At 36.7% G+C, this 20,990-nt stretch overlaps 1 protein-coding gene across 5 annotated transcripts in view; it reads right to left on the bottom strand.

The window, feature by feature from the left end:
• LOC106084960 (protein furry) overlaps positions 1-20,990 on the bottom strand; it is a 470,149-nt gene that overhangs the window by 391,171 nt on the left and 57,988 nt on the right. For 2 of the 5 annotated variants that reach the window (XM_059360195.1, XM_059360194.1), the window contains exon 2: positions 6,455-6,704. The exons of the other annotated variants lie outside the window; for them this stretch is intronic. In XM_059360195.1, coding sequence (XP_059216178.1) covers positions 6,455-6,494 — 40 coding nt within the window. In that variant the 5' untranslated portion in view covers positions 6,495-6,704. The remainder of the gene's footprint in view (positions 1-6,454; positions 6,705-20,990) is intronic. 5 annotated transcript variants of the gene reach the window in all.

The following is a 20,990-nucleotide window of genomic DNA, read 5'->3' as shown; positions in this document are numbered from 1 at the left end:
ATTGTAATGGAAATTTTGTCTTGACAGAAAATTTCATGGAAAATTTTCTTTAGAGAAGATTTTATCGAAATTTTGTCTTAGAGAAAATTTCATGGAAATTTTGTCTTTAGAGAAAATATCATGGAAATTTTGTCTTTAGAGAAAATTTCATGGAAATTTTGTCTTTAGAGAAAATTTCATGGAAATTTTGTCTTTAGAGAAAATTTCATGGAAATTTTGTCTTTAGAGAAAATTTCATGAAAATTTTGTCTTTAGAAGAAATTTCATGGAAATTTTGTCTTTAGAGAAAATTTCATGGAAATTTTGTCTTTAGAGAAAATTTCATGGAAATTTTGTCTTTAGAGAAAATTTCATGGAAATTTTGTCTTTAGAGAAAATTTCATGGAAATTTTGTCTTTAGAGAAAATTTCATGGAAATTTTGTCTTTAGAGAAAATTTCATGGAAACTTTGTCTTTAAAGAAAATTTCATGGAAATTTTGTCTTTACAGAAATTTTTCATGGAAATTTTGTCTTTAGAGGAAATTTCATGGACATTTTGTCTTTAAAGAAAATTTCATGGAAATTTTGTATTTAGAGAAAATTTCATGGAAATTTTGTCTTTACAGAAAATTTCATGGAAATTTTGTCTTTACAGAAAATTTCATGGAAATTTTGTCTTTAGAGGAAATTTCATGGAAATTTTGTCTTTAGAGGAAATTTCATGGAAATTTTGTCTTTAGAGGAAATTTCATGGAAATTTTGTCTTTAGAGAAAATTTCATGGAAATTTTGTCTTTAGAGAAAATTTCATGGAAATTTTGTCTTTAGAGAAAATTTCATGGAAATTTTGTCTTTAGAGAAAATTTCATGGAAATTTTGTCTTTAGAGAAAATTTCATGGAAATTTTGTCTTTAGAGAAAATTTCATGGAAATTTTGTCTTTAGGGAAAATTTCATGGAAATTTTGTCTTTAGAGAAAATTTCATGGAAATTTTGTCTTTAGAGAAAATTTCATGGAAATTTTGTCTTTAGAGAAAATTTCATGGAAATTTTGTCTTTAGAGAAAATTTCATGGAAATTTTGTCTTTAGAGAAAATTTCATGGAAATTTTGTCTTTACAGAAATTTTTCATGGAAATTTTGTCTTTAGAGGAAATTTCATGGAAATTTTGTCTTTGGAGAAAATTTCATGGAAATTTTGTCTTTAAAGAAAATTTCATGGAAATTTTGTCTTTAGAGAAAATTTCATGGAAATTTTGTCTTTAGAGAAAATTTCATGGAAATTTTGTCTTTAGAGAAAATTTCATGGAAATTTTGTCTTTAAAGAAAATTTCATGGAAATTTTGTCTTTACAGAAAATTTCATAGAAATTTTGTCTTTAGAGAAAATTTCATGGAAATTTTGTCTTTAAAGAAAATTTCATGGAAATTTTGTCTTTAGAGAAAATTTCATGGAAACTTTGTCTTTAAAGAAAATTTCATGGAAATTTTGTCTTTACAGAAATTTTTCATGGAAATTTTGTCTTTAGAGGAAATTTCATGGAAATTTTGTCTTTAAAGAAAATTTCATGGAAATTTTGTCTTTAGAGAAAATTTCATGGAAATTTTGTCTTTACAGAAAATTTCATGGAAATTTTGTCTTTACAGAAAATTTCATGGAAATTTTGTCTTTACAGAAAATTTCATGGAAATTTTGTCTTTACAGAAAATTTCATGGAAATTTTGTCTTTAGAGGAAATTTCATGGAAATTTTGTCTTTAGAGAAAATTTCATGGAAATTTTGTCTTTAGAGAAAATTTCACGGAAATTTTGTCTTTAGAGAAAATTTCATGGAAATTTTGTCTTTAGAGAAAATTTCATGGAAATTTTGTCTTTAGAGAAAATTTCATGGAAATTTTGTCTTTAGAGAAAATTTCATGGAAATTTTGTCTTTAGAGAAAATTTCATGGAAATTTTGTCTTTAGAGAAAATTTCATGGAAATTTTGTCTTTAAAGAAAATTTCATGGAAATTTTGTCTTTACAGAAATTTTTCATGGAAATTTTGTCTTTACAGAAATTTTTCATGGAAATTTTGTCTTTAGAGGAAATTTCATGGAAATTTTGTCTTTAAAGAAAATTTCATGGAAATTTTGTCTTTAAAGAAAATTTCATGGAAATTTTGTCTTTAGAGAAAATTTCATGGAAATTTTGTCTTTAGAGAAAATTTCATGGAAATTTTGTCTTTAGAGAAAATTTCATGGAAATTTTGTCTTTAGAGAAAATTTCATGGAAATTTTGTCTTTAGAGAAAATTTCATGGAAATTTTGTCTTTAGAGAAAATTTCATGGAAATTTTGTCTTTAGAGAAAATTTCATGGAAATTTTGTCTTTAGAGAAAATTTCATGGAAATTTTGTCTTTAGAGAAAATTTCATGGAAATTTTGTCTTTAGAGAAAATTTCATGGAAATTTTGTCTTTAGAGAAAATTTCATGGAAATTTTGTCTTTAGAGAAAATTTCATGGAAATTTTGTCTTTAGAGAAAATTTCATGGAAATTTTGTCTTTAGAGAAAATTTCATGGAAATTTTGTCTTTAGAGAAAATTTCATGGAAATTTTGTCTTTAGAGAAAATTTCATGGAAATTTTGTCTTTAGAGAAAATTTCATGGAAATTTTGTCTTTAGAGAAAATTTCATGGAAATTTTGTCTTTAGAGAAAATTTCATGGAAATTTTGTCTTTAGAGAAAATTTCATGGAAATTTTGTCTTTAGAGAAAATTTCATGGAAATTTTGTCTTTAGAGAAAATTTCATGGAAATTTTGTCTTTAGAGAAAATTTCATGGAAATTTTGTCTTTAGAGAAAATTTCATGGAATTTTTGTCTTTAAAGAAAATTTCATGGAAATTTTGTCTTTAGAGAAAATTTCATGGAAATTTTGTCTTTACAGAAAATTTCATGGAAATTTTGTCTTTACAGAAAATTTCATGGAAATTTTGTCTTTACAGAAAATTTCATGGAAATTTTGTCTTTACAGAAAATTTCATGGAAATTTTGTCTTTAGAGGAAATTTCATGGAAATTTTGTCTTTAGAGGAAATTTCATGGAAATTTTGTCTTTAGAGAAAATTTCATGGAAATTTTGTCTTTAGAGAAAATTTCATGGAAATTTTGTCTTTAGAGAAAATTTCATGGAAATTTTGTCTTTAGAGAAAATTTCATGGAAATTTTGTCTTTAGAGAAAATTTCATGGAAATTTTGTCTTTAGAGAAAATTTCATGGAAATTTTGTCTTTAGAGAAAATTTCATGGAAATTTTGTCTTTAGAGAAAATTTCATGGAAATTTTGTCTTTAGAGAAAATTTCATGGAAATTTTGTCTTTAGAGAAAATTTCATGGAAATTTTGTCTTTAGAGTAAATTTCATGGAAATTTTGTCTTTAGAGAAAATTTCATGGAATTTTTGTCTTTAGAGAAAATTTCATGGAAATTTTGTCTTTAGAGAAAATTTCATGGAAATTTTGTCTTTACAGAAAATTTCATGGAAATTTTGTCTTTACAGAAAATTTCATGGAAATTTTGTCTTTACAGAAAATTTCATGGAAATTTTGTCTTTAGAGAAAATTTCATGGAAATTTTGTCTTTAGAGGAAATTTCATGGAAATTTTGTCTTTAGAGGAAATTTCATGGAAATTTTGTCTTTAGAGAAAATTTCATGGAAATTTTGTCTTTAGAGAAAATTTCATGGAAATTTTGTCTTTAGAGAAAATTTCATGGAAATTTTGTCTTTAGAGAAAATTTCATGAAAATTTTGTCTTTAGAGAAAATTTCATGGAAATTTTGTCTTTAGAGAAAATTTCATGGAAATTTTGTCTTTAGAGAAAATTTCATGGAAATTTTGTCTTTAAAGAAAATTTCATGGAAATTTTGTCTTTAAAGAAAATTTCATGGAAATTTTGTCTTTACAGAAATTTTTCATGGAAATTTTGTCTTTACAGAAATTTTTCATGGAAATTTTGTCTTTAGAGGAAATTTCATGGAAATTTTGTCTTTAAAGAAAATTTCATGGAAATTTTGTCTTTAAAGAAAATTTCATGGAAATTTTGTCTTTAGAGAAAATTTCATGGAAATTTTGTCTTTAGAGAAAATTTCATGGAAATTTTGTCTTTAGAGAAAATTTCATGGAAATTTTGTCTTTAGAGAAAATTTCATGAAAATTTTGTCTTTAGAGAAAATTTCATGGAAATTTTGTCTTTAGAGAAAATTTCATGGAAATTTTGTCTTTAGAGAAAATTTCATGGAAATTTTGTCTTTAGAGAAAATTTCATGGAAATTTTGTCTTTACAGAAAATTTCATGGAAATTTTGTCTTTAGAGAAAATTTCATGGAAATTTTGTCTTTAGAGAAAATTTCATGGAAATTTTGTCTTTAGAGAAAATTTCATGGAAATTTTGTCTTTAGAGAAAATTTCATGGAAATTTTGTCTTTAGAGAAAATTTCATGGAAATTTTGTCTTTAGAGAAAATTTCATGGAAATTTTGTCTTTAGAGAAAATTTCATGGAAATTTTGTCTTTAGAGAAAATTTCGTGGAAATTTTGTCTTTAGAGAAAATTTCATGGAAATTTTGTCTTTAGAGAAAATTTCATGGAAATTTTGTCTTTAGAGAAAATTTCATGGAAATTTTGTCTTTAGAGAAAATTTCATGGAAATTTTGTCTTTAGAGAAAATTTCATGGAAATTTTGTCTTTAGAGAAAATTTCATGGAAATTTTGTCTTTAGAGAAAATTTCATGGAAATTTTGTCTTTAGAGAAAATTTCATGGAAATTTTGTCTTTAGAGAAAATTTCATGGAAATTTTGTCTTTAAAGAAATATTCATGGACATTTTCATGGAAATTTTATCTTTGAAGAAAACTTCATGGAAATTTTGTCTTCATAGTCTATTAAGGTGGGGTTTTGCCCTCAATAGGCGATAACATAACATATGCATCCACTAGCCATAACATATGCATCCACTTAAAATGACATGAACGTTGTGTGGTAAACCTACTACTTCTATTCTGTAGTCACAAAACTATTACACAAACTTTATTCCCCCATAATCATTGCATTGATAAAATAAGTTATTGAATTCAGATGTTTACCGTCCCTTATTATCTTTCAAACAATCACTCACACACACACGCACCCAAACATCAGCCATGGAAACAATGTGAACAAAGAATTTAATTATTGATTGAGCTAAATTGTGATACAAAAGTATATTTTATCGATGTATAACCAAAACGCTAACTTTAGAGTACCTTAAAGCGACCAATTTAGTTTATAAGGGACATTTACGTGTTGAACTTATTGACTGGGTCAATGTCATTACCAAATACCCGTTGGTGTGTGCGTGTGTAACTGTCAGTAATAGTAAGTGGAATTTCTATAAAAAAGATCCTTTTTAAGAATTCATGTCCTTGGGGGAATGTTAGGAATATTTTCCCACTCGGGGAATATCAAGTGACGCAAATGCTTAGATTAAGAAATTTGGTTAGAAAGGTATAGAATGAGATTTTTTCTAAAGACAAAATTGCCATGAAATTTTCTCTAAAGACAAAATTTCCCTCAAATTTTCTCTAAAGACAAAATTTCCATGAAATTTTTTCTAAAGACAATATTTCCCGGATATTTTCTCTAAATACAAAATTTTCATGAAATTTTCACTACAGACAAAATTTTCTTTACAGACAAAAAATGTTCATTAAATATTTTCTAAAGACAAAATTTTCATGAAATTTCTTTAAAGACAAAATTTCAATGAAATTTCTTTAAAGACAAAACTACTATGAATTTTTCTCTAAAGGCAAAATTTCCATGAAATTTTCTCTAAAGACAAAATTTTCATGAAATTTTCTCTAAAGACAAAATTTCCATGAAATTTCCTCTAAAGACAAAATTGCCATTTGATTTTCTCTAAAAACAAAATTTCCATGAAATTTTCTGTAAAATCAAAATGTTACAGGAATCTTCTTGAATGAATATTATATTTTGCTATTGCGCAAATCCTTTGCTATTGTTAGTTAGTACAGAAGCCAGATGGCATCTTTTATTAAAAAAAAACCTTTATAACAATATAAAGTAGAAGCATGTATACACACAATGACAAACAACATCAAATATGATATGTATTTATGAATAAACTGATGAAAGTGCGGCGATTTTATGACACGACCAATTGACTTTTTATGGATATAGTAATGAAATGTTTAAAGAAATTGCCAAAACAAAAATAAAGTTCAAGTTCATTATCATCATCATCAAATCAATGAATGAGTGAATGGTTCTTTGGTTGCAGGTGCTGCTAGTGGTGGGTTGTGGCGCAATGTGGTGATACAGTGGCGCTTAAATTTAAGCAACATTTTCCCTTTGTTTTCTGTGGTGATGACAGTTATCACACAAAAGAACACACACACACAAATGCACACTTAGACATTCATAGAAAATAGCAAATAAAAACGCACCTTTTATTTTCTTTTGTGTCCATTGGAAATTCCATAACATTAAATATTCGCATAAATTTGTAAAATATTCACACGTTTGACAATTAATTATCGAAGTTGATGTTGATGATGACGATGAGGATTTTGGTTCGTTTTCGTTGGCGATTTTGCTGTTGTGTTGGCTTTTATCGCCGTTTTTATTGTTGTCGCTAATTGTTGTGCTTTATGGTTGGGAACTGTTTTTTTTTTGTTTTTCCTTTTTTTTTCTTTTCTATATATAATAGATAAATTTCAAAGATGTTGTTGTTTCTATGTTTTCTTGTTTTGATTTGGTTTTAGTTAACAATAATTTCACCTTGAATACGCTTAGAGCTTATAAGGCATAAGGAAGAGCACCTAATAGAAAGAATTTGCAGGAATTTTTTGGTCAAACTTAAAAAAATACCAACCTAAGGTAGATTTGATTTGTTTCAAATGCTAAGAATGGGTTTTAAGTCTGACCTACCCTGCGTATGATTAATATGATATAGTTTTATAAACACTCATACGCTCCAAAGCACTAAAAGTTAATTGAATTAAGTACATGGACTGTAGCGTATAGCTTTTGGTATCATAACGGGACTCAAAGGACTACGACCTCACTTATGCAAAATCGGTGCGGCAAGTGATAACATGTGTAAGGCATGTGGGGAAGATGATGAGACGTTGCAGCATTTCCTACGTCGTCGCCCGGATTTCGCGGCTAACAGATACCGGCACTTGGTGGGGACACTATACCAGACATGAACCAACTTAGAGGAGTGGTATGGAAAACAATTAAGGATTTTTGTAAGAAGCACGGAATTCCTAACTTCAAATTTTCTTTTTCGAGTTTATTTTTAGTTTTTAAAAGCGCACAACAAGTCGATTACTGGCTTAGATGTATGTCCATAGTGGCATGGGGAGGATTATCTGCACCCTCTTTTTAACCTAACCTAACCTAAAGTAAATAGACAAACGGACCTTATACAGAGTCCCAACTGCAACAAAATACAAATTGATCGAATCATATTTACTCTTCACTATGGATCGCTTTTGTCAAGTTCATTGCCCGGCATCTCTTTACAGGCAAACAAAAGATAGGGGATAAACACGTCACGTATTGGAGTATTATCAGGATACGGACCGAATCGGATCATACGTGGATTGAACGTTGGAAGCCATTGTTTAAAATTTCAGCCAAATCGTACAAGAATTGCCTCCTATAGGGGCGAAAGAAGTAAAATCGGGAGATCGGTTTATGTGGCAGCTATTTCAGGATATATATTGATTCAGACCAGATTTGGCACTTACAGACGAAGTCATTGTTCAAAATTTTAGCCAAATCGGATAAGAATTGCACCACTAGAGGCTTAAGAAGAATACTTGGGAGATCGGTTTATATGGAGCTATATAAGGTTATAAACTGATTTGGGCCATACTTGGCATAGTTGTTGAAAGTCAAAATAAACCACTACTTGCAAAATTTCAGCCGAATCAGATAAGAATTGAGTCGTCTAGACGCTCAAGAAGTCGAGATCCAAGATCGGTTTATTTGGCAGCTATATCAGGTTATGCACCGATTTGGAACATGCTTAGCACAGTTGTTAGAAGTCAAAACGAAACACCTCATATAAAACTTAAGCTAAATCGAATAACAATTAGGCAGTCTAAAGGCTCAAAAAGTCAAGATCCAAGATAGGTGTATCAAAACTTGGACCTATATGGCCCATTTCCTATCCCAACTGACCTACACTAATAGGAAATATTTGTGCAAAATTTCAAGCGCCTAGCTTCATTATTTCCAAAGTAAGTTTGCTTTCGACAGACGGACGGAGATGGCTAAATCGAATGTGAAGACAACCAAGAATAGATATAAAGGATGATTTTTAACTATTGTTTTTTGGCAACACTGGTTTAAACAGCTGACGCACGTTGCGTGTTTTTTTCCACTGTCAACCATCATCAGTATGGTCTATAATTTAACCATGAATCGTCTTACAAACGAACAACGCTTGCAAATTATTGAATTTTATAATCAAAATGCGTGCTCTGTTAAGGAAGCTGATCGTGGGCTTCTTCTTCAATTCCACTCCGAAGCTAATTTTTGTCTCAATGGTTACGTAAATAAGCAGAATTGTCGATTTTGGAGTGAATATCAACCAGAAGCATTGCAAGAGCTACCAATGCATCCAGACAAAGTCACAGTTTGGTGCGGTTTATGGGCTGGTGGCATCATTGGACCGTACTTCTTCAAAGATAATGCGAATCGAAACGTATCTGTGAAGGGTTAGCGCTATCGTGAGATGATATCCAACTTTTTTGCTCAAAATGCAAGAGCCTGACTTGACATGTGGTTTCAACAAGACCACATGTCACACAGTAAGCGTAACAATGGACTTATTGAGAGGCGATTTCGGTGAACATTTTATTACACGTTCGGGAACGGTCAATTGGCTGCCTAGATCGTGCGATTTAACGCACTTAGACTATTTTTTGTGGGGCTATGTTAAAGCCCTTGTCTATACAGACAAGCTCGCTTCAATTGACGCATCGGAAGAAAACATTGAAGCATTTATTCGTGAGATACCGGCCGAAATGTTGGAAAGACTAGGCCACAAATGGACTAAGCGTATGGACCATTTGAGGCGCAGTCACGATCAACATTTGCATGAAACAATCTTCAAACATTAAATTATATGGACCGTACTATGGATTCAAAAAAAGATTTTATACATTTTTCTGAATTTATTTTTTCTTTTGAAAAACTTTCTTATAGCTCTTAAAAAATTACCCTTTACTTTGTCGGATCTCAGATCAATATTACGATGTGTTATAAACGGAATGACGAAACTGGTATACGCCCATCCTATGGTCCAGATTGTGGACGGATATTGACAATATTTCGCATGGATGTTGTTTGTCAAAACATTCCCAACACGTCAAATTGGAATTTCTTCACAAACTCTTGGCGATCCGGGATCCCAATATTTTGAGATGTTACAAGCGGAATAACGAAACTAGTATATCCTGCTGCCTTTGAAAGAATCGAAAGAGAGTCAGTGAAAATGGGTCTGGCAGTAAATGGAGATAAAACGAAATGGATGGTTTCAACTCCCAAAATGACGTGTACAACCGAGCAGATAAAGAAAATGGAGAAAGTTGGGAACCACAACTTTGAGACAATCAGTAACTTTAACTACGTCAGCACCGCCGTAACCGATACGAATGACATCGGTTTTGAGATTAAGCGAAGAATAATACTGGCAAACAGATGCTACTTTGGACTAAGTAAGCAGTTTAGAAACAAGGCCACCTCTCGACAGACGAAGATTATACACCTTACAAGACACTGATACTACCCGTGCTGTAATATGGTTCTGAAGCATGGGTACTTGTGAAAGCAGATGAGGCAGTGTTTGGAGTATTTGAGAGAAAGCTTCTTCGTAGAATATATGGACCAGTTTGCGTTAATGGAGATTATAGGCAACGTATGAATCACGAGCTGTATGACGACGATAGCATAGTTACACGCATCAAAATACAACGGCTGCGTAGGCTAGGTGATGTTGTCAGAATGGATGAAGAAGCTCCAGCAAAGCAGTCTTTTGAAGGCAAACACGGTGGTACACGCAAACCGGGGTACACGCAAACCAAAAGCCCGATGGAAAGATCAAGTGGTGGGAGACACTTCGAAACTTGGTGTCAGATATTTTAGAATGAGTGCAGAAGATCGAGGCGCTTGGAACTCTATTCTACGTGGAACAAATATTCTGTCATAGCCAATTAAAGTAAAGCAAAAAGTATATCCTCATCCTATAGTGGTTGGTATAAGCCAGTAAGGAAAGGCAGAAGTTGGGCGCATCCGACTATTTGATATCCTACACCACCGAGTCCATGTAAATGCAAATTCGCCCATGAACATTCCATTAAGAAACAGGGGCAAACTTCTCACATATCAATGAGTGCTGTTCGATTCAAGTTTAAGTTCAATGATAAGCGGCCTCCCTTTTATAGCCAAGTCCGAACAGCGTGCCGCAGTGCGACACCCCTTTGGGGAGAAGTTTTTATATCCCAGCGAACTAAATGTCAGACAACTCTGAACAAAATCTGAAGTCTTTCGACAATACTGCACACGTACTGGGGCGTCAAGTAAAACATCTTATGGAAATTTTTGTAGAGATTGAACCAAAATTGTGGCTACTGCAGCCTTAAAAGGCCATATGGGATGCAAGTTATACATGAGGGCTATATCTAAACCATTGACCGATTTTGATAAAATTTCGCACACATATTGGACGTCAAACAAAACTACTACTAAATTTCCCATTAACATTCCATCAAGGAACAATGAATGCAGTCCATAGGCAGATATGCTAACCTCTGCGCCACGGCCCCCACTGTATCAAACAAAACCAATAGCGTTATTCATTTTACCATTAAAGTGACTTGTGCCAAATTGTATGACAATCGGACAACAATGTGCCTTGATCGCAAGCATACATGGGCAGACAGGCAAACAGACGGATATAGCTAAATCGAATCAGGAAGTGATTCTAAGCCGATCGGTACATTTATTAATGGGTTAAGCTCTTCTTCTTCTAAGCCATGCAAACAAATACACAATGTTATAATACACTGATCCAATCCTTAGAACAGTACCGGGTGGACCCGGTCCTTAGAGACTGGATAAACCATATGCTAAGGAACAGGTGGATAAATTGTTTGTTCCATGGCATAAATATAAAGGAGAAAGTGGCACAGGGCACGCCACAGGGGGCATTTTATCGCCACACCTATGGGTGACCACCATAAATGACCTATTACGGACGCTGACTGAGGAGGGATTTGAACCCGACTGCTACGCAGACAATGTTATAATACTTCTAAGGGGTAAGGATCCGAACGAGCTATGCAGAAGGGCCGAAAGGGTCTTGCATATGGCATATGACTGGGCTAGACCCATTGTTAACCCAAGGAAGACTGAAATATGCCTGTTCACGAGAAAGACGGTATGAGACTTAAGGAGATGGGAGAATGGATTGAGGATGGGAGCAGCTCATTCCATCGCGGTATAATTGAGGCGACAATAGGAAACCTGGAAAGAAGGAAAGAGGTTTTTCGATCGGATACCTGTGATGAACCTTGAAGTCGAGTGCGAGGCACTGCTGCCATCGGCAAAGTCTTGGATTGACGGAACCCTAGCATTGCCATCTGGAAGATCATGTTACACGGATGGATCAAAGATAGAGGACAGAGTGGGCCTGGGAGTTTATATTGAGAACCCAGGGAGTGAGATCTGTTTTAGATTGCCTGACCGTAATACGGTCCTGCAGGCGGAGATCCGGGCGATCAAGGAAGTGGTGGCGTGAAGTGGTGTGGTGCTAACGCGAGGACGTCGAGTATGAACCTCTTTACCGACATTAAAATTGCCATAAGGGCAATAACAACCAGGACGGTAAGGTCACGAACAGTCTTGCAGTGTAAGGAGATTAACGCCTTCTCTGAGGATGGCAAAATCTGCATCGTTTGGGTGCAGGGCCATAACGGAGTAAGGGGAAATAAAAGGACAGACGATTTGGCGGTGAAGGCCAGAGGACTGCCGTCAATAAACTTGGTTACCCCAAAGCCTTTCGGGTCGACGAAGAGAGTTAAGGGAGTGGGCGACAAATGCGCCTGCAACATTGTAGAACAGCGAAACGGTCGGTAGGACGGCGAAAATCCTATGGAGGGATCCAGATCGTGAAATGACTATTTCTGAAAGGAAGCAAGAAGGAGGTCAGTATTGTTATTGGTAACATAACGGGATACATAGGACTACGAGCTCACTTATGTAAAATCGGTACGGCAAGTGATAGCATGTGTAGGGCATGCGGCGAAGATGATGAGACGTTGGAGCATTTCCTCCAACAGATACCGGTACTTAGGCGGAGACACAATATCAGACATGAACCAACACAGGGGAGTGGCATTGAAAACAACTAAGGATTTTGTAAGTAGCACGGAATTCCTAACTTCAAATTTTCTTTTTAGAAGTCGATTACTGGCTTAGATGTATGTCCATAGTAGCATGGAGCGGATTAATATCTGCCCCATTTTTTCAACCTAACCTAACCTATAATACCCTGTACCACAGTGGTGGTGTAGGGTATAAAAAGTGAATTATATTTAAAAACTTTTAAATTAATAAAATAGACGAGATGACGCCTATATAATTCGAACAAATAAATCGACCCATTTAATTATATTGGATTTTCATGGAAAAAAAAACAGAACTCATGTTAAATACATATAACCCATTTTCAAGTGAACAACAAAAAAAAAAACAATAACAAATGTCAACAGTACTATCTCAATATTTGTTTACAGCGATTAAATCTGTCACAAATCAATTTGAAATTAAATTTATGTTAACACACACAAAGAATGCGTTCGATTTAGTGACGCCTTTCAGAGTACTGTTGTTCTTCATATCGTATAGTGCACATTGGGTAGATGTGGAACAAAAAACAGAGGAGAATCGTCGAAAATCGGGTATTTCAATTGACAATTGCCCCCTCTAGAGGCTCAAGAAGTATATTGGGGAGATTGGTTTAAAGGGGAGCTATATCAGGGTTTAGACCTATTCGGGCCATGCTTGGTACACCTGTTGGAGGTTATAGAAAAAGTCACCGTGAAATTTTTCAGCCAAATCGGATGTGAAGTCAAGATCCGAGATAAGTTTATATGGAAGACACATCGAAACATGAGCTATTATGGTCCATTACAATTCCAACCGACCTGCACTAATAGGAAGTACTTGTGCAAATTTTCAAGCGCTTGGCTTTACTCCTTGGAAAGTTTTCGTGCTTTCGACAGACGGGCGACCATGGCAAAATCGATTCAGAATGTCAAATCGATCAAAAGGTATATACTTCGTTGGGCCTCACATCAATATTTCCCATCATATGGTGGAGGGTATAATAAAATAAAATTAAAGAGAATATTTAAATTTTTGGAAAAAAATGACAAGAAATTGCTTGAGTGCAGCCAGTCTAAATACCTAAAATAATCAAAAAACACCTGACCGGAAGTAACAGGCAAACATAAATGATAATAGCATAACATTCTACATATCACGCATGCTGTGTGACATAAAACAGCATTGAAGTGATGCTGTTGTTGTGGTTGAGTTTCAAAGAAAAATGACAATGAAGAACGGATGTCAAATAACAAACAACAACATCCAACAGCAATGGATAGAGAGCAAGGAATGGACCCGGCACGAGATAACTGTGAACACCGTACAGGCTGGAAGTTTGAGGTCCGATCTGTGTGGTACTGATCGCTTGCATGAGAAGCTTAGCTGCGGGCAAGTCCAAAAGTTGCGGATAGTGGAAAGCTCCATCGAGAGGGGGAGCGGTATCGAGAGAAGAGTCTCAGTGAGAGGGCGGGCTGCATCGTATCTTGCATAAATACTGAGTTCCTATGAAGCTTGATATGAAAAGACGAGTTATTGGCAACTTTAAATAACCAACGGCCACCCCGTTTCCGCGGCGATCGGTCCTCTGGACCGAAACTAGCTTGCGTTGCACACAAGTGTTATAATGCTACTGTTGTTGCGCCAACTATCGGCAATGAAAAATAAACAAGGGGCAAATGATGTTGTGGCAGTCAAAACAGTACATAAATACATAGGTAGCCATAAAATGGAATACATGGGGGGCCAAGGTAAAGAAGTTTCATGGCGGACATGTTGACAAGTAGGCAAACTTTATATATGTCCCAGGGGATGTTTTCATTTCATATGCTTTTTATACCCTACGCCATAGAATGGGGGTGTACAATTTCGTCATTCCGTTTGTAACACATAGAACTGTTGATCTAAGGCCCAACAAAGTATATAAATACTTGATCGTCTTGACACTCTAAGTCGATTTCGTGATGTCCATCCGTCTGTCTAGAAATCCAAATCCATCCACCCATATCCATAATCTACTATATAGCTGTCATGTAAACTGATCTTCTTGAGCCTCTAAGGGGCGCACTTCTTATCCGATATGGCTTAAATTTTACAGGATGTTTTATTTTGACCTTCAACAACTGTACCAAATACGATCTAAATCGTTTTATAGCCCCATATAGTTGCCAAATAAACCGATCTTCAGAATTGACTTCCTGAGCCTCTAGTGGGCCCAATTATCATTCGATTTGGTTCAAATGTAGCAAGTAGCATTTTGTTATTACCTCCAACAACTGTGCTAGGTATGATTCGACTCCATCCAAAACTTGTTTGAGATTTTTTGATTTCCAAACTTCGTAACTTTTAACCGAATAATCGGATTTGTACACCCTTTTCGGTGCACGCAAGAAAAGAAAACGTTTGGGACATTTTTACGACAAACAAATTACTTTTATTACAACGCATCAACATATCAAACGTTAATCATTAACGTTGCATTATTGGACGTAACTAACTTTGTTTATTGTAAACCTTCTAACAGCTCCATTTTGTTTCAAAACCTTTTTAATGACAAAAGAAGTTCGATAGCCGTAAACGTTTATCTGTTAACCGTACCAATAATTATTCCCTTGTGCCTCTCCTACTAGAAGGATAAGGTGAGGTTTTGAGCGTTTAGACCAGTGATGGGCAAAACTACTCACACTATTGCACATTACTGTGAACGTATACATTGAATAATTCCAAGCAAGTCCATGGGCTTGCACATGAATGCAATTGCGTGCTCGCCACTGGTATAGACACGAAAAGACTCATACACAACAATTGTTTCCATTTTTTTACTGACCAAAGATCAGCCAGTATATTGAGCAGCTCGGTCGAATGCAGATGGTTAATTCGGAAAGTGAACATTTTTAAAGTATCGCCTTAGATACAAAAATTTTGTATATGAAGAATGAATGGCATTGTCAGGGTAAAATAGCTTTAAATTTGTCATAAATTCTTGCAAGAATTTATTGCAGAAACCGTTTTTCACAACAGAAGTTCACTTGTAAAAAATTTCCTTTGTGTGAAATGAATTATTTATTACAACAAAATCGTACAACAACCAAAATACCAAACACAACTTAAGTGTCGAAAATCCCCGAAACCAGTAAAGATATGGTAGATCTCGAGCGGATTATTTTTAGGGACTTTTGAGCACTATCCAGCAAAAAAATAAAAAAACGAAAGCACAAATAAAGAGTTGGTAGCCCAAACAAATTTTCGAAATGCTGAGGTGACCAAATTCAAGGGCCTGCCAAGAGGCCCTTTAAACTCCTAGAGCCTTGAAATTTGAAAATTGAATGCAAATAATCTCTTTAATACCTCAACTCTAACCATTCAAAATTTCAAAGACAAATCTTTGCATTTTTTGTAAATTTTTTTTGTTTTCATCCTATCCCACTGTGCGGGTTCTAATAATATTTCTAAATCCAAAGTTCGTTCAATAGAGTCACATGTATGATTTGTATCTTTGGTGTTTAGCAGACCCACTTGGCCACAAAAAATAATTTCAGGTTCGTATTCCACAATCAAATATACCTCATTTGTATACCAATCCATGGCGGCCGGTTGTATGCACCGGATTGACCCGATGAAATCATCATCGGCAAGGGCTGCCGCTTCAGTGTACGTGTTCGTCCTTTTTTCGTCATGGGAGAGGCACATCCCGGAGTGCCTTCTACGCATGCTTCTAATCCGTGCCGGGATAGAAAAATTCCCGGACCCTGGTTCTGTTCGGTTTGCCTGAACCACCTCTATCATCGGTAGGTGTCGGTGAGGTGTAACCGTTGCATGGATTGGAAACATTTCCGATCCTGCTCTGGCCTTACATTACTACGGGAGTATAGTCATACTGAATATGTTGCAAGGTGCCGTGCGATCATAGACAGCAGTGGGTCACAAGCCTCGTGGTCGTCGGCTTCTGCGCCCTCGTCATCGGACTATGTGACCCCCCCGACCACTCCCGTGCGGCAATATACAGCAGCATTCCAGCCCCATTATTGTCTGGCCAGTGCCGAGAAGTGTAGCTTTCTTGCAATTGAATTGCAACGGTCTACGAGGTAAGATCGAATAGATAGTGGATTTTATGAGTCGGAAGAACATGCTGCAGCGATCCAGGAGACAAAGCTGACCAACACCTGCAGCTTGCGCTGTAGTCATACCATGTGATACGTGAGGATCGCTCAAGGGATGGAGGTGGGGGATTGGCCTTCGTGATACACCATTCCGTGCAGTATAGACCCATCTCGCTGCGCCTGGCGCTAGTGATCCCCACATGGAGTGCATTGAGATAGCAGTCAGGTCCGGTACTGCCGAAATAGAGCTATACAATGTGTACATACCACCGGTTGATGACCCAGTTAATGGCCAAGCTTACAAGCCCGACATAAGTGGGCTACTATCTGGCCATAATCGTCTGGTTTTCGAAGACTTTAATGCGCATCACATTTCATGGCATTCTCCCCTAGGTAACGACCAGCGGGCATAGCCTTGGCAGAGCACATTGGAGGCTTCACGTTTAGCACGGTGAATGCGGATGCCCCCACTAGGATTACGAGGAGGAGCAGCAGCTCGCCAGGCATTTTCATTGCATCCACTGATCTCCTGAGTGACATATCCTGGCAACCGTCATCTCTTTGGGGTCAGACTACCTCCCCATAATTCTCACCATCGACCGACCACCCGACATCATAACCTCTGAGCGCCGGACGTTTATCAATCAGAAGAAGGCCGATTGGGCTGGCTTCGGAGAGCATATCAATCGCCGCTTCAGTGAACTGCCACCCCCCTCTGATGTGCTAGTTGCGGAGAGGAGATTCCGAGACATCAAATTAGTGCGGCCCAATTTCCTGGCGCAGGCAGCGGTACTCGCAAACGACTATAATGGGATTCGTTGCACTAATCCCAGAATCAGCGAGCTTAATCTGGAAATTAACAGCGTAGTCATTGAACATAAGCGAAATATGTGGCTGGAACGTCCACTGTTAAGTCCCTATCGAACCCCGGTAGACGGGATGACAGAACCTCAGTCACTTTTGGCGACATAACCGTGACTGATCCGAAGAGATGCGCCAGGTTGTTCAACCGTCAATATATAGTGCATCCCGTGAGTGACAGGGCTAGGAGAGCCATCCGTCGTATCGGTGGTCTCCGAGCCTATGGACAGCCATCATAATATACCGTGGGCGAAATTACGAATGGCATCCGTGGCGCCAAATCATCTTAGGCGTTTGGCACTCCACTTGGAATCTCTACACTGATGCTAAGGAATCTGGATCTACCTGGAGTTGAGTACCTTACTACTGCCCTCAACCTGTCTTTGAACATTCTTATAGTTCCGATGTGTAGACGATGAGCAGAGTGATCACTCCACTGAAGCCTAGTAAGGACCCGAGTTTGGGGGATTCGTACAGACCAATCTCCCTTCTCTCGCCAGTAGCCAAGACGCTTGAGGTATTACTTCTCCCAAGCCTCGTAGGAGAATTTCCATTCGCCGAGCATCAGCATATATTTCGATGACTGCGTAGCACAACAACTGCTTTACATGCCAACACCGCACACATTTGCCGTGGCTTTAATCAGCCCAGGCCATGTAATAAGACGTTCCTCGTGTCACTGGACCTATCGAAGGCATTCAACACGGTCAGCCATGCCAAACTTTTTGAGGATATCGCCAATACGTCCCTCCTGAAACGGCCTGCAGCGTTTCAGGTCAAGAACTATTTGTAAGTCGCCAGTCATTTGTGGAATTTAGGGATAAGAAATCGAAACACCGAAGAATGAAAAAGGGAGTTCCCGCAGGCGGGGTGATATCTCCTAGCCTCTACATATCCTACCTTCCACCCATCCACCCATCCCCAGACAGCATACAGATCGTATCAGGCCCTCGAGCCATATGCAATAGGATGAACGTCCACTCAACGAACTTGACTCATATTTCGCTGCAAGAGATCTGAAGACATCTGCCACCAAATCACCAGCCACATTGGTCATTACAAATACCTGTGAGGTGAATACTGAACTGACTGTGATGGTCGATGGAGAAATGATTCCGACCATCATGTGTCCCAAAATTCTTGGCGTTACATTTGACAGCTCTTACACATTCTTCCCACATGCCTTAGCAATTTGCGATAAAGTCAAAAGCAGAAACTAGGTCCTCAAGTCACTTGCTGGCAGCACTTGGGGTGCTGACAAAGAATCCTTGTTGATCACGTAAAAAACAATTGGTCGGCCTGTGGTAAGTTATGCAGCGCCTGCAATAATATTCACATCTGTCAGAATGCCGCCCTTCGAACTGCGACGGACCGTCTTCTTAGTTCTCATCTGGACCATCTCCATCAGGAGACAAAGATCCTACCAGTGCGAAGACATTACTACATACTGTCTAAGCAATACCTTTTGGGATGTTATTGCAGAGACCATCCAAATCATCATCTTGTGAATAGATATCCACCCCCCAGAAGCCTTAAGGTAGATCTACATGAAGCTTTAAGGTAGGTCTACGGTTCTAGACAACATTCAACGACCGCCTCCCATTGCACCTGAAGAAATTGCCCTCTCCCGGCAAACCAGAGTAGTTCTGACGCAATTACGATCAGGCAGATGCAGTCGCCTCAACACCTACAGAGCAAGGGTTGATGCCGACGTGCAAGATGTATGTCCCGATTGTGACCAGGGACCTCACCACACACATCATCTGTTTAACTGCCTAGCCAGACCCACTCGACTCAGACCCAGATCACTCTGGACGCACCCCATCTTAATCGCAGTGTTTCTGGATCTAGACACTCAACAGAATTAAGCAGACGAAAGATGGAACACAACAAACTGCTAAAACAACAACAAGAACCATACAGCGTTATAGTTGGTGCGTCTTGCTCCTTTCGTGCCCTTTTTATGATAATCCCCCATATTTACTCTCAAGTACTTTTTATTTAAGGCTTATATCTACCTGGTTAGTCTACATAGCCCAATGGAGTTTTTTTTGCGACGCAACATCATCAACCTCAGATTTGTACTTTACAGTCAAAGGCCGTTCATTTGAAGTCCAATTTAATTTTTTATACTCCAACCATAGAATGGGGGTATACTAATGTCGTCTGTCTCTTTGTACCACCTCGAAATATTCGTCTAAGGTCCCATAAAGTATATATATTCTCGATCGTCATGAGATTTTAAGCCGATCTAGCCATATCCTTCTGTCTGTCCGTCCATCCGTCTGTCGAAAGTACGCTAATTTTCGAAGGAGTAAAGCAAGCCGCACAAATATTTCTTATTAGTGTTGGTCGGTTGGGATTGTAAATGGGCCATGTTGGTCCATGTTTTGATATAGCTGCCATATAACCCGATCTTGGGTCTTGACTTCTAGAGGGTGCAATTCTTATCCGGTTTGGCTGAAATTTTGCATGAGGTTTTTTGTTATGGTTTCCAACAACTGTAATAAGTATGTTTGAATTCGGTTCATAACCTGATATAGCTATCATACAAACCGATCTATGGTCTTGACTTCTTGAGCCTCTAGATATATAGCTGCCATATAAACCCATCATGGATCTTTACTTCTTGAGCCACTAGAGAACCCAATTACTATCTGATTTGGCTGAAATTTAGCACGACGTGTTTTGTTATGGCTTCCAACTACTGTGCAAAGTATGGTTCAAATCGGTTGATAAGCTGATATAGGTGCTATAGCTGCTATATAAACCGATCTAGGATCTTGACTTCTTGAGCCTTTAGGAGGACGCAATTATTTTCCGATTTGGCTGAAATTTATCGGTTTCACCCATTACTCTTATCATACGTTTCAAACATAATCTGATTCAATCTATAGCCTGATACAGCTCCCATATAAACCAATCACCCTATTTTACTTCTTGAGCCCCTAAAGGATGCAATTCTTATTTGCAATTAGCTGCAGTTTTACACAATGACTTCTACTATGGTCTCCAACGTTCAATTCGATTATGGTCCGAATAACTTGATACAGCTCCAATAGAATAGCAATTATTTTCTTGTATCCTTTGTTGGCCTAAAAAGAGATACCGGGAAAGGAACTCGACAAATTCGATCCATGGTGGAGTTGTAGTTTCAAATCGACGTTTCCTTAGCATCCATAGAAAGATCGACGTATCAAATATACGGGCAAACAGACAAAAATTCACTTAAATTACGACCAATGTCCATGAGTTCGTGTTTTTAAAAATTCTTTACGAAGTTTCACAGATTTACTTTCTAAAAAAATGATTTCAATAGATGATTTGATTTTTTTATATTTTATCCTTTTTGCAATTACATCCCATTGTGCTACAGTTGTATGAATACGTTTCTCTATCGCTTGAAATACCATGGGGATTATTGCATTATATTTTATGGCTCTTCACTCTTCAATGGGAAAAATTATTTGACAATGATTTCGACATATTCGAAGCAATCGAAAGATATTCTTATGACAAACAAAAAAAAATAATCTATTCGCTATAAAAGCAATAGTCAAGATGATAAACGATTCACTGCATGTTTTAGACCTATAAAAAAAGCGCACAGTGTTTTGTC

The sequence above is a fragment of the Stomoxys calcitrans genome, chromosome 1 (genome assembly GCF_963082655.1).
Source record: "Stomoxys calcitrans chromosome 1, idStoCalc2.1, whole genome shotgun sequence".
NCBI lineage: Eukaryota > Metazoa > Arthropoda > Insecta > Diptera > Muscidae > Stomoxys > Stomoxys calcitrans.
This window is presented reverse-complemented; position numbering and strand designations above follow the sequence as displayed.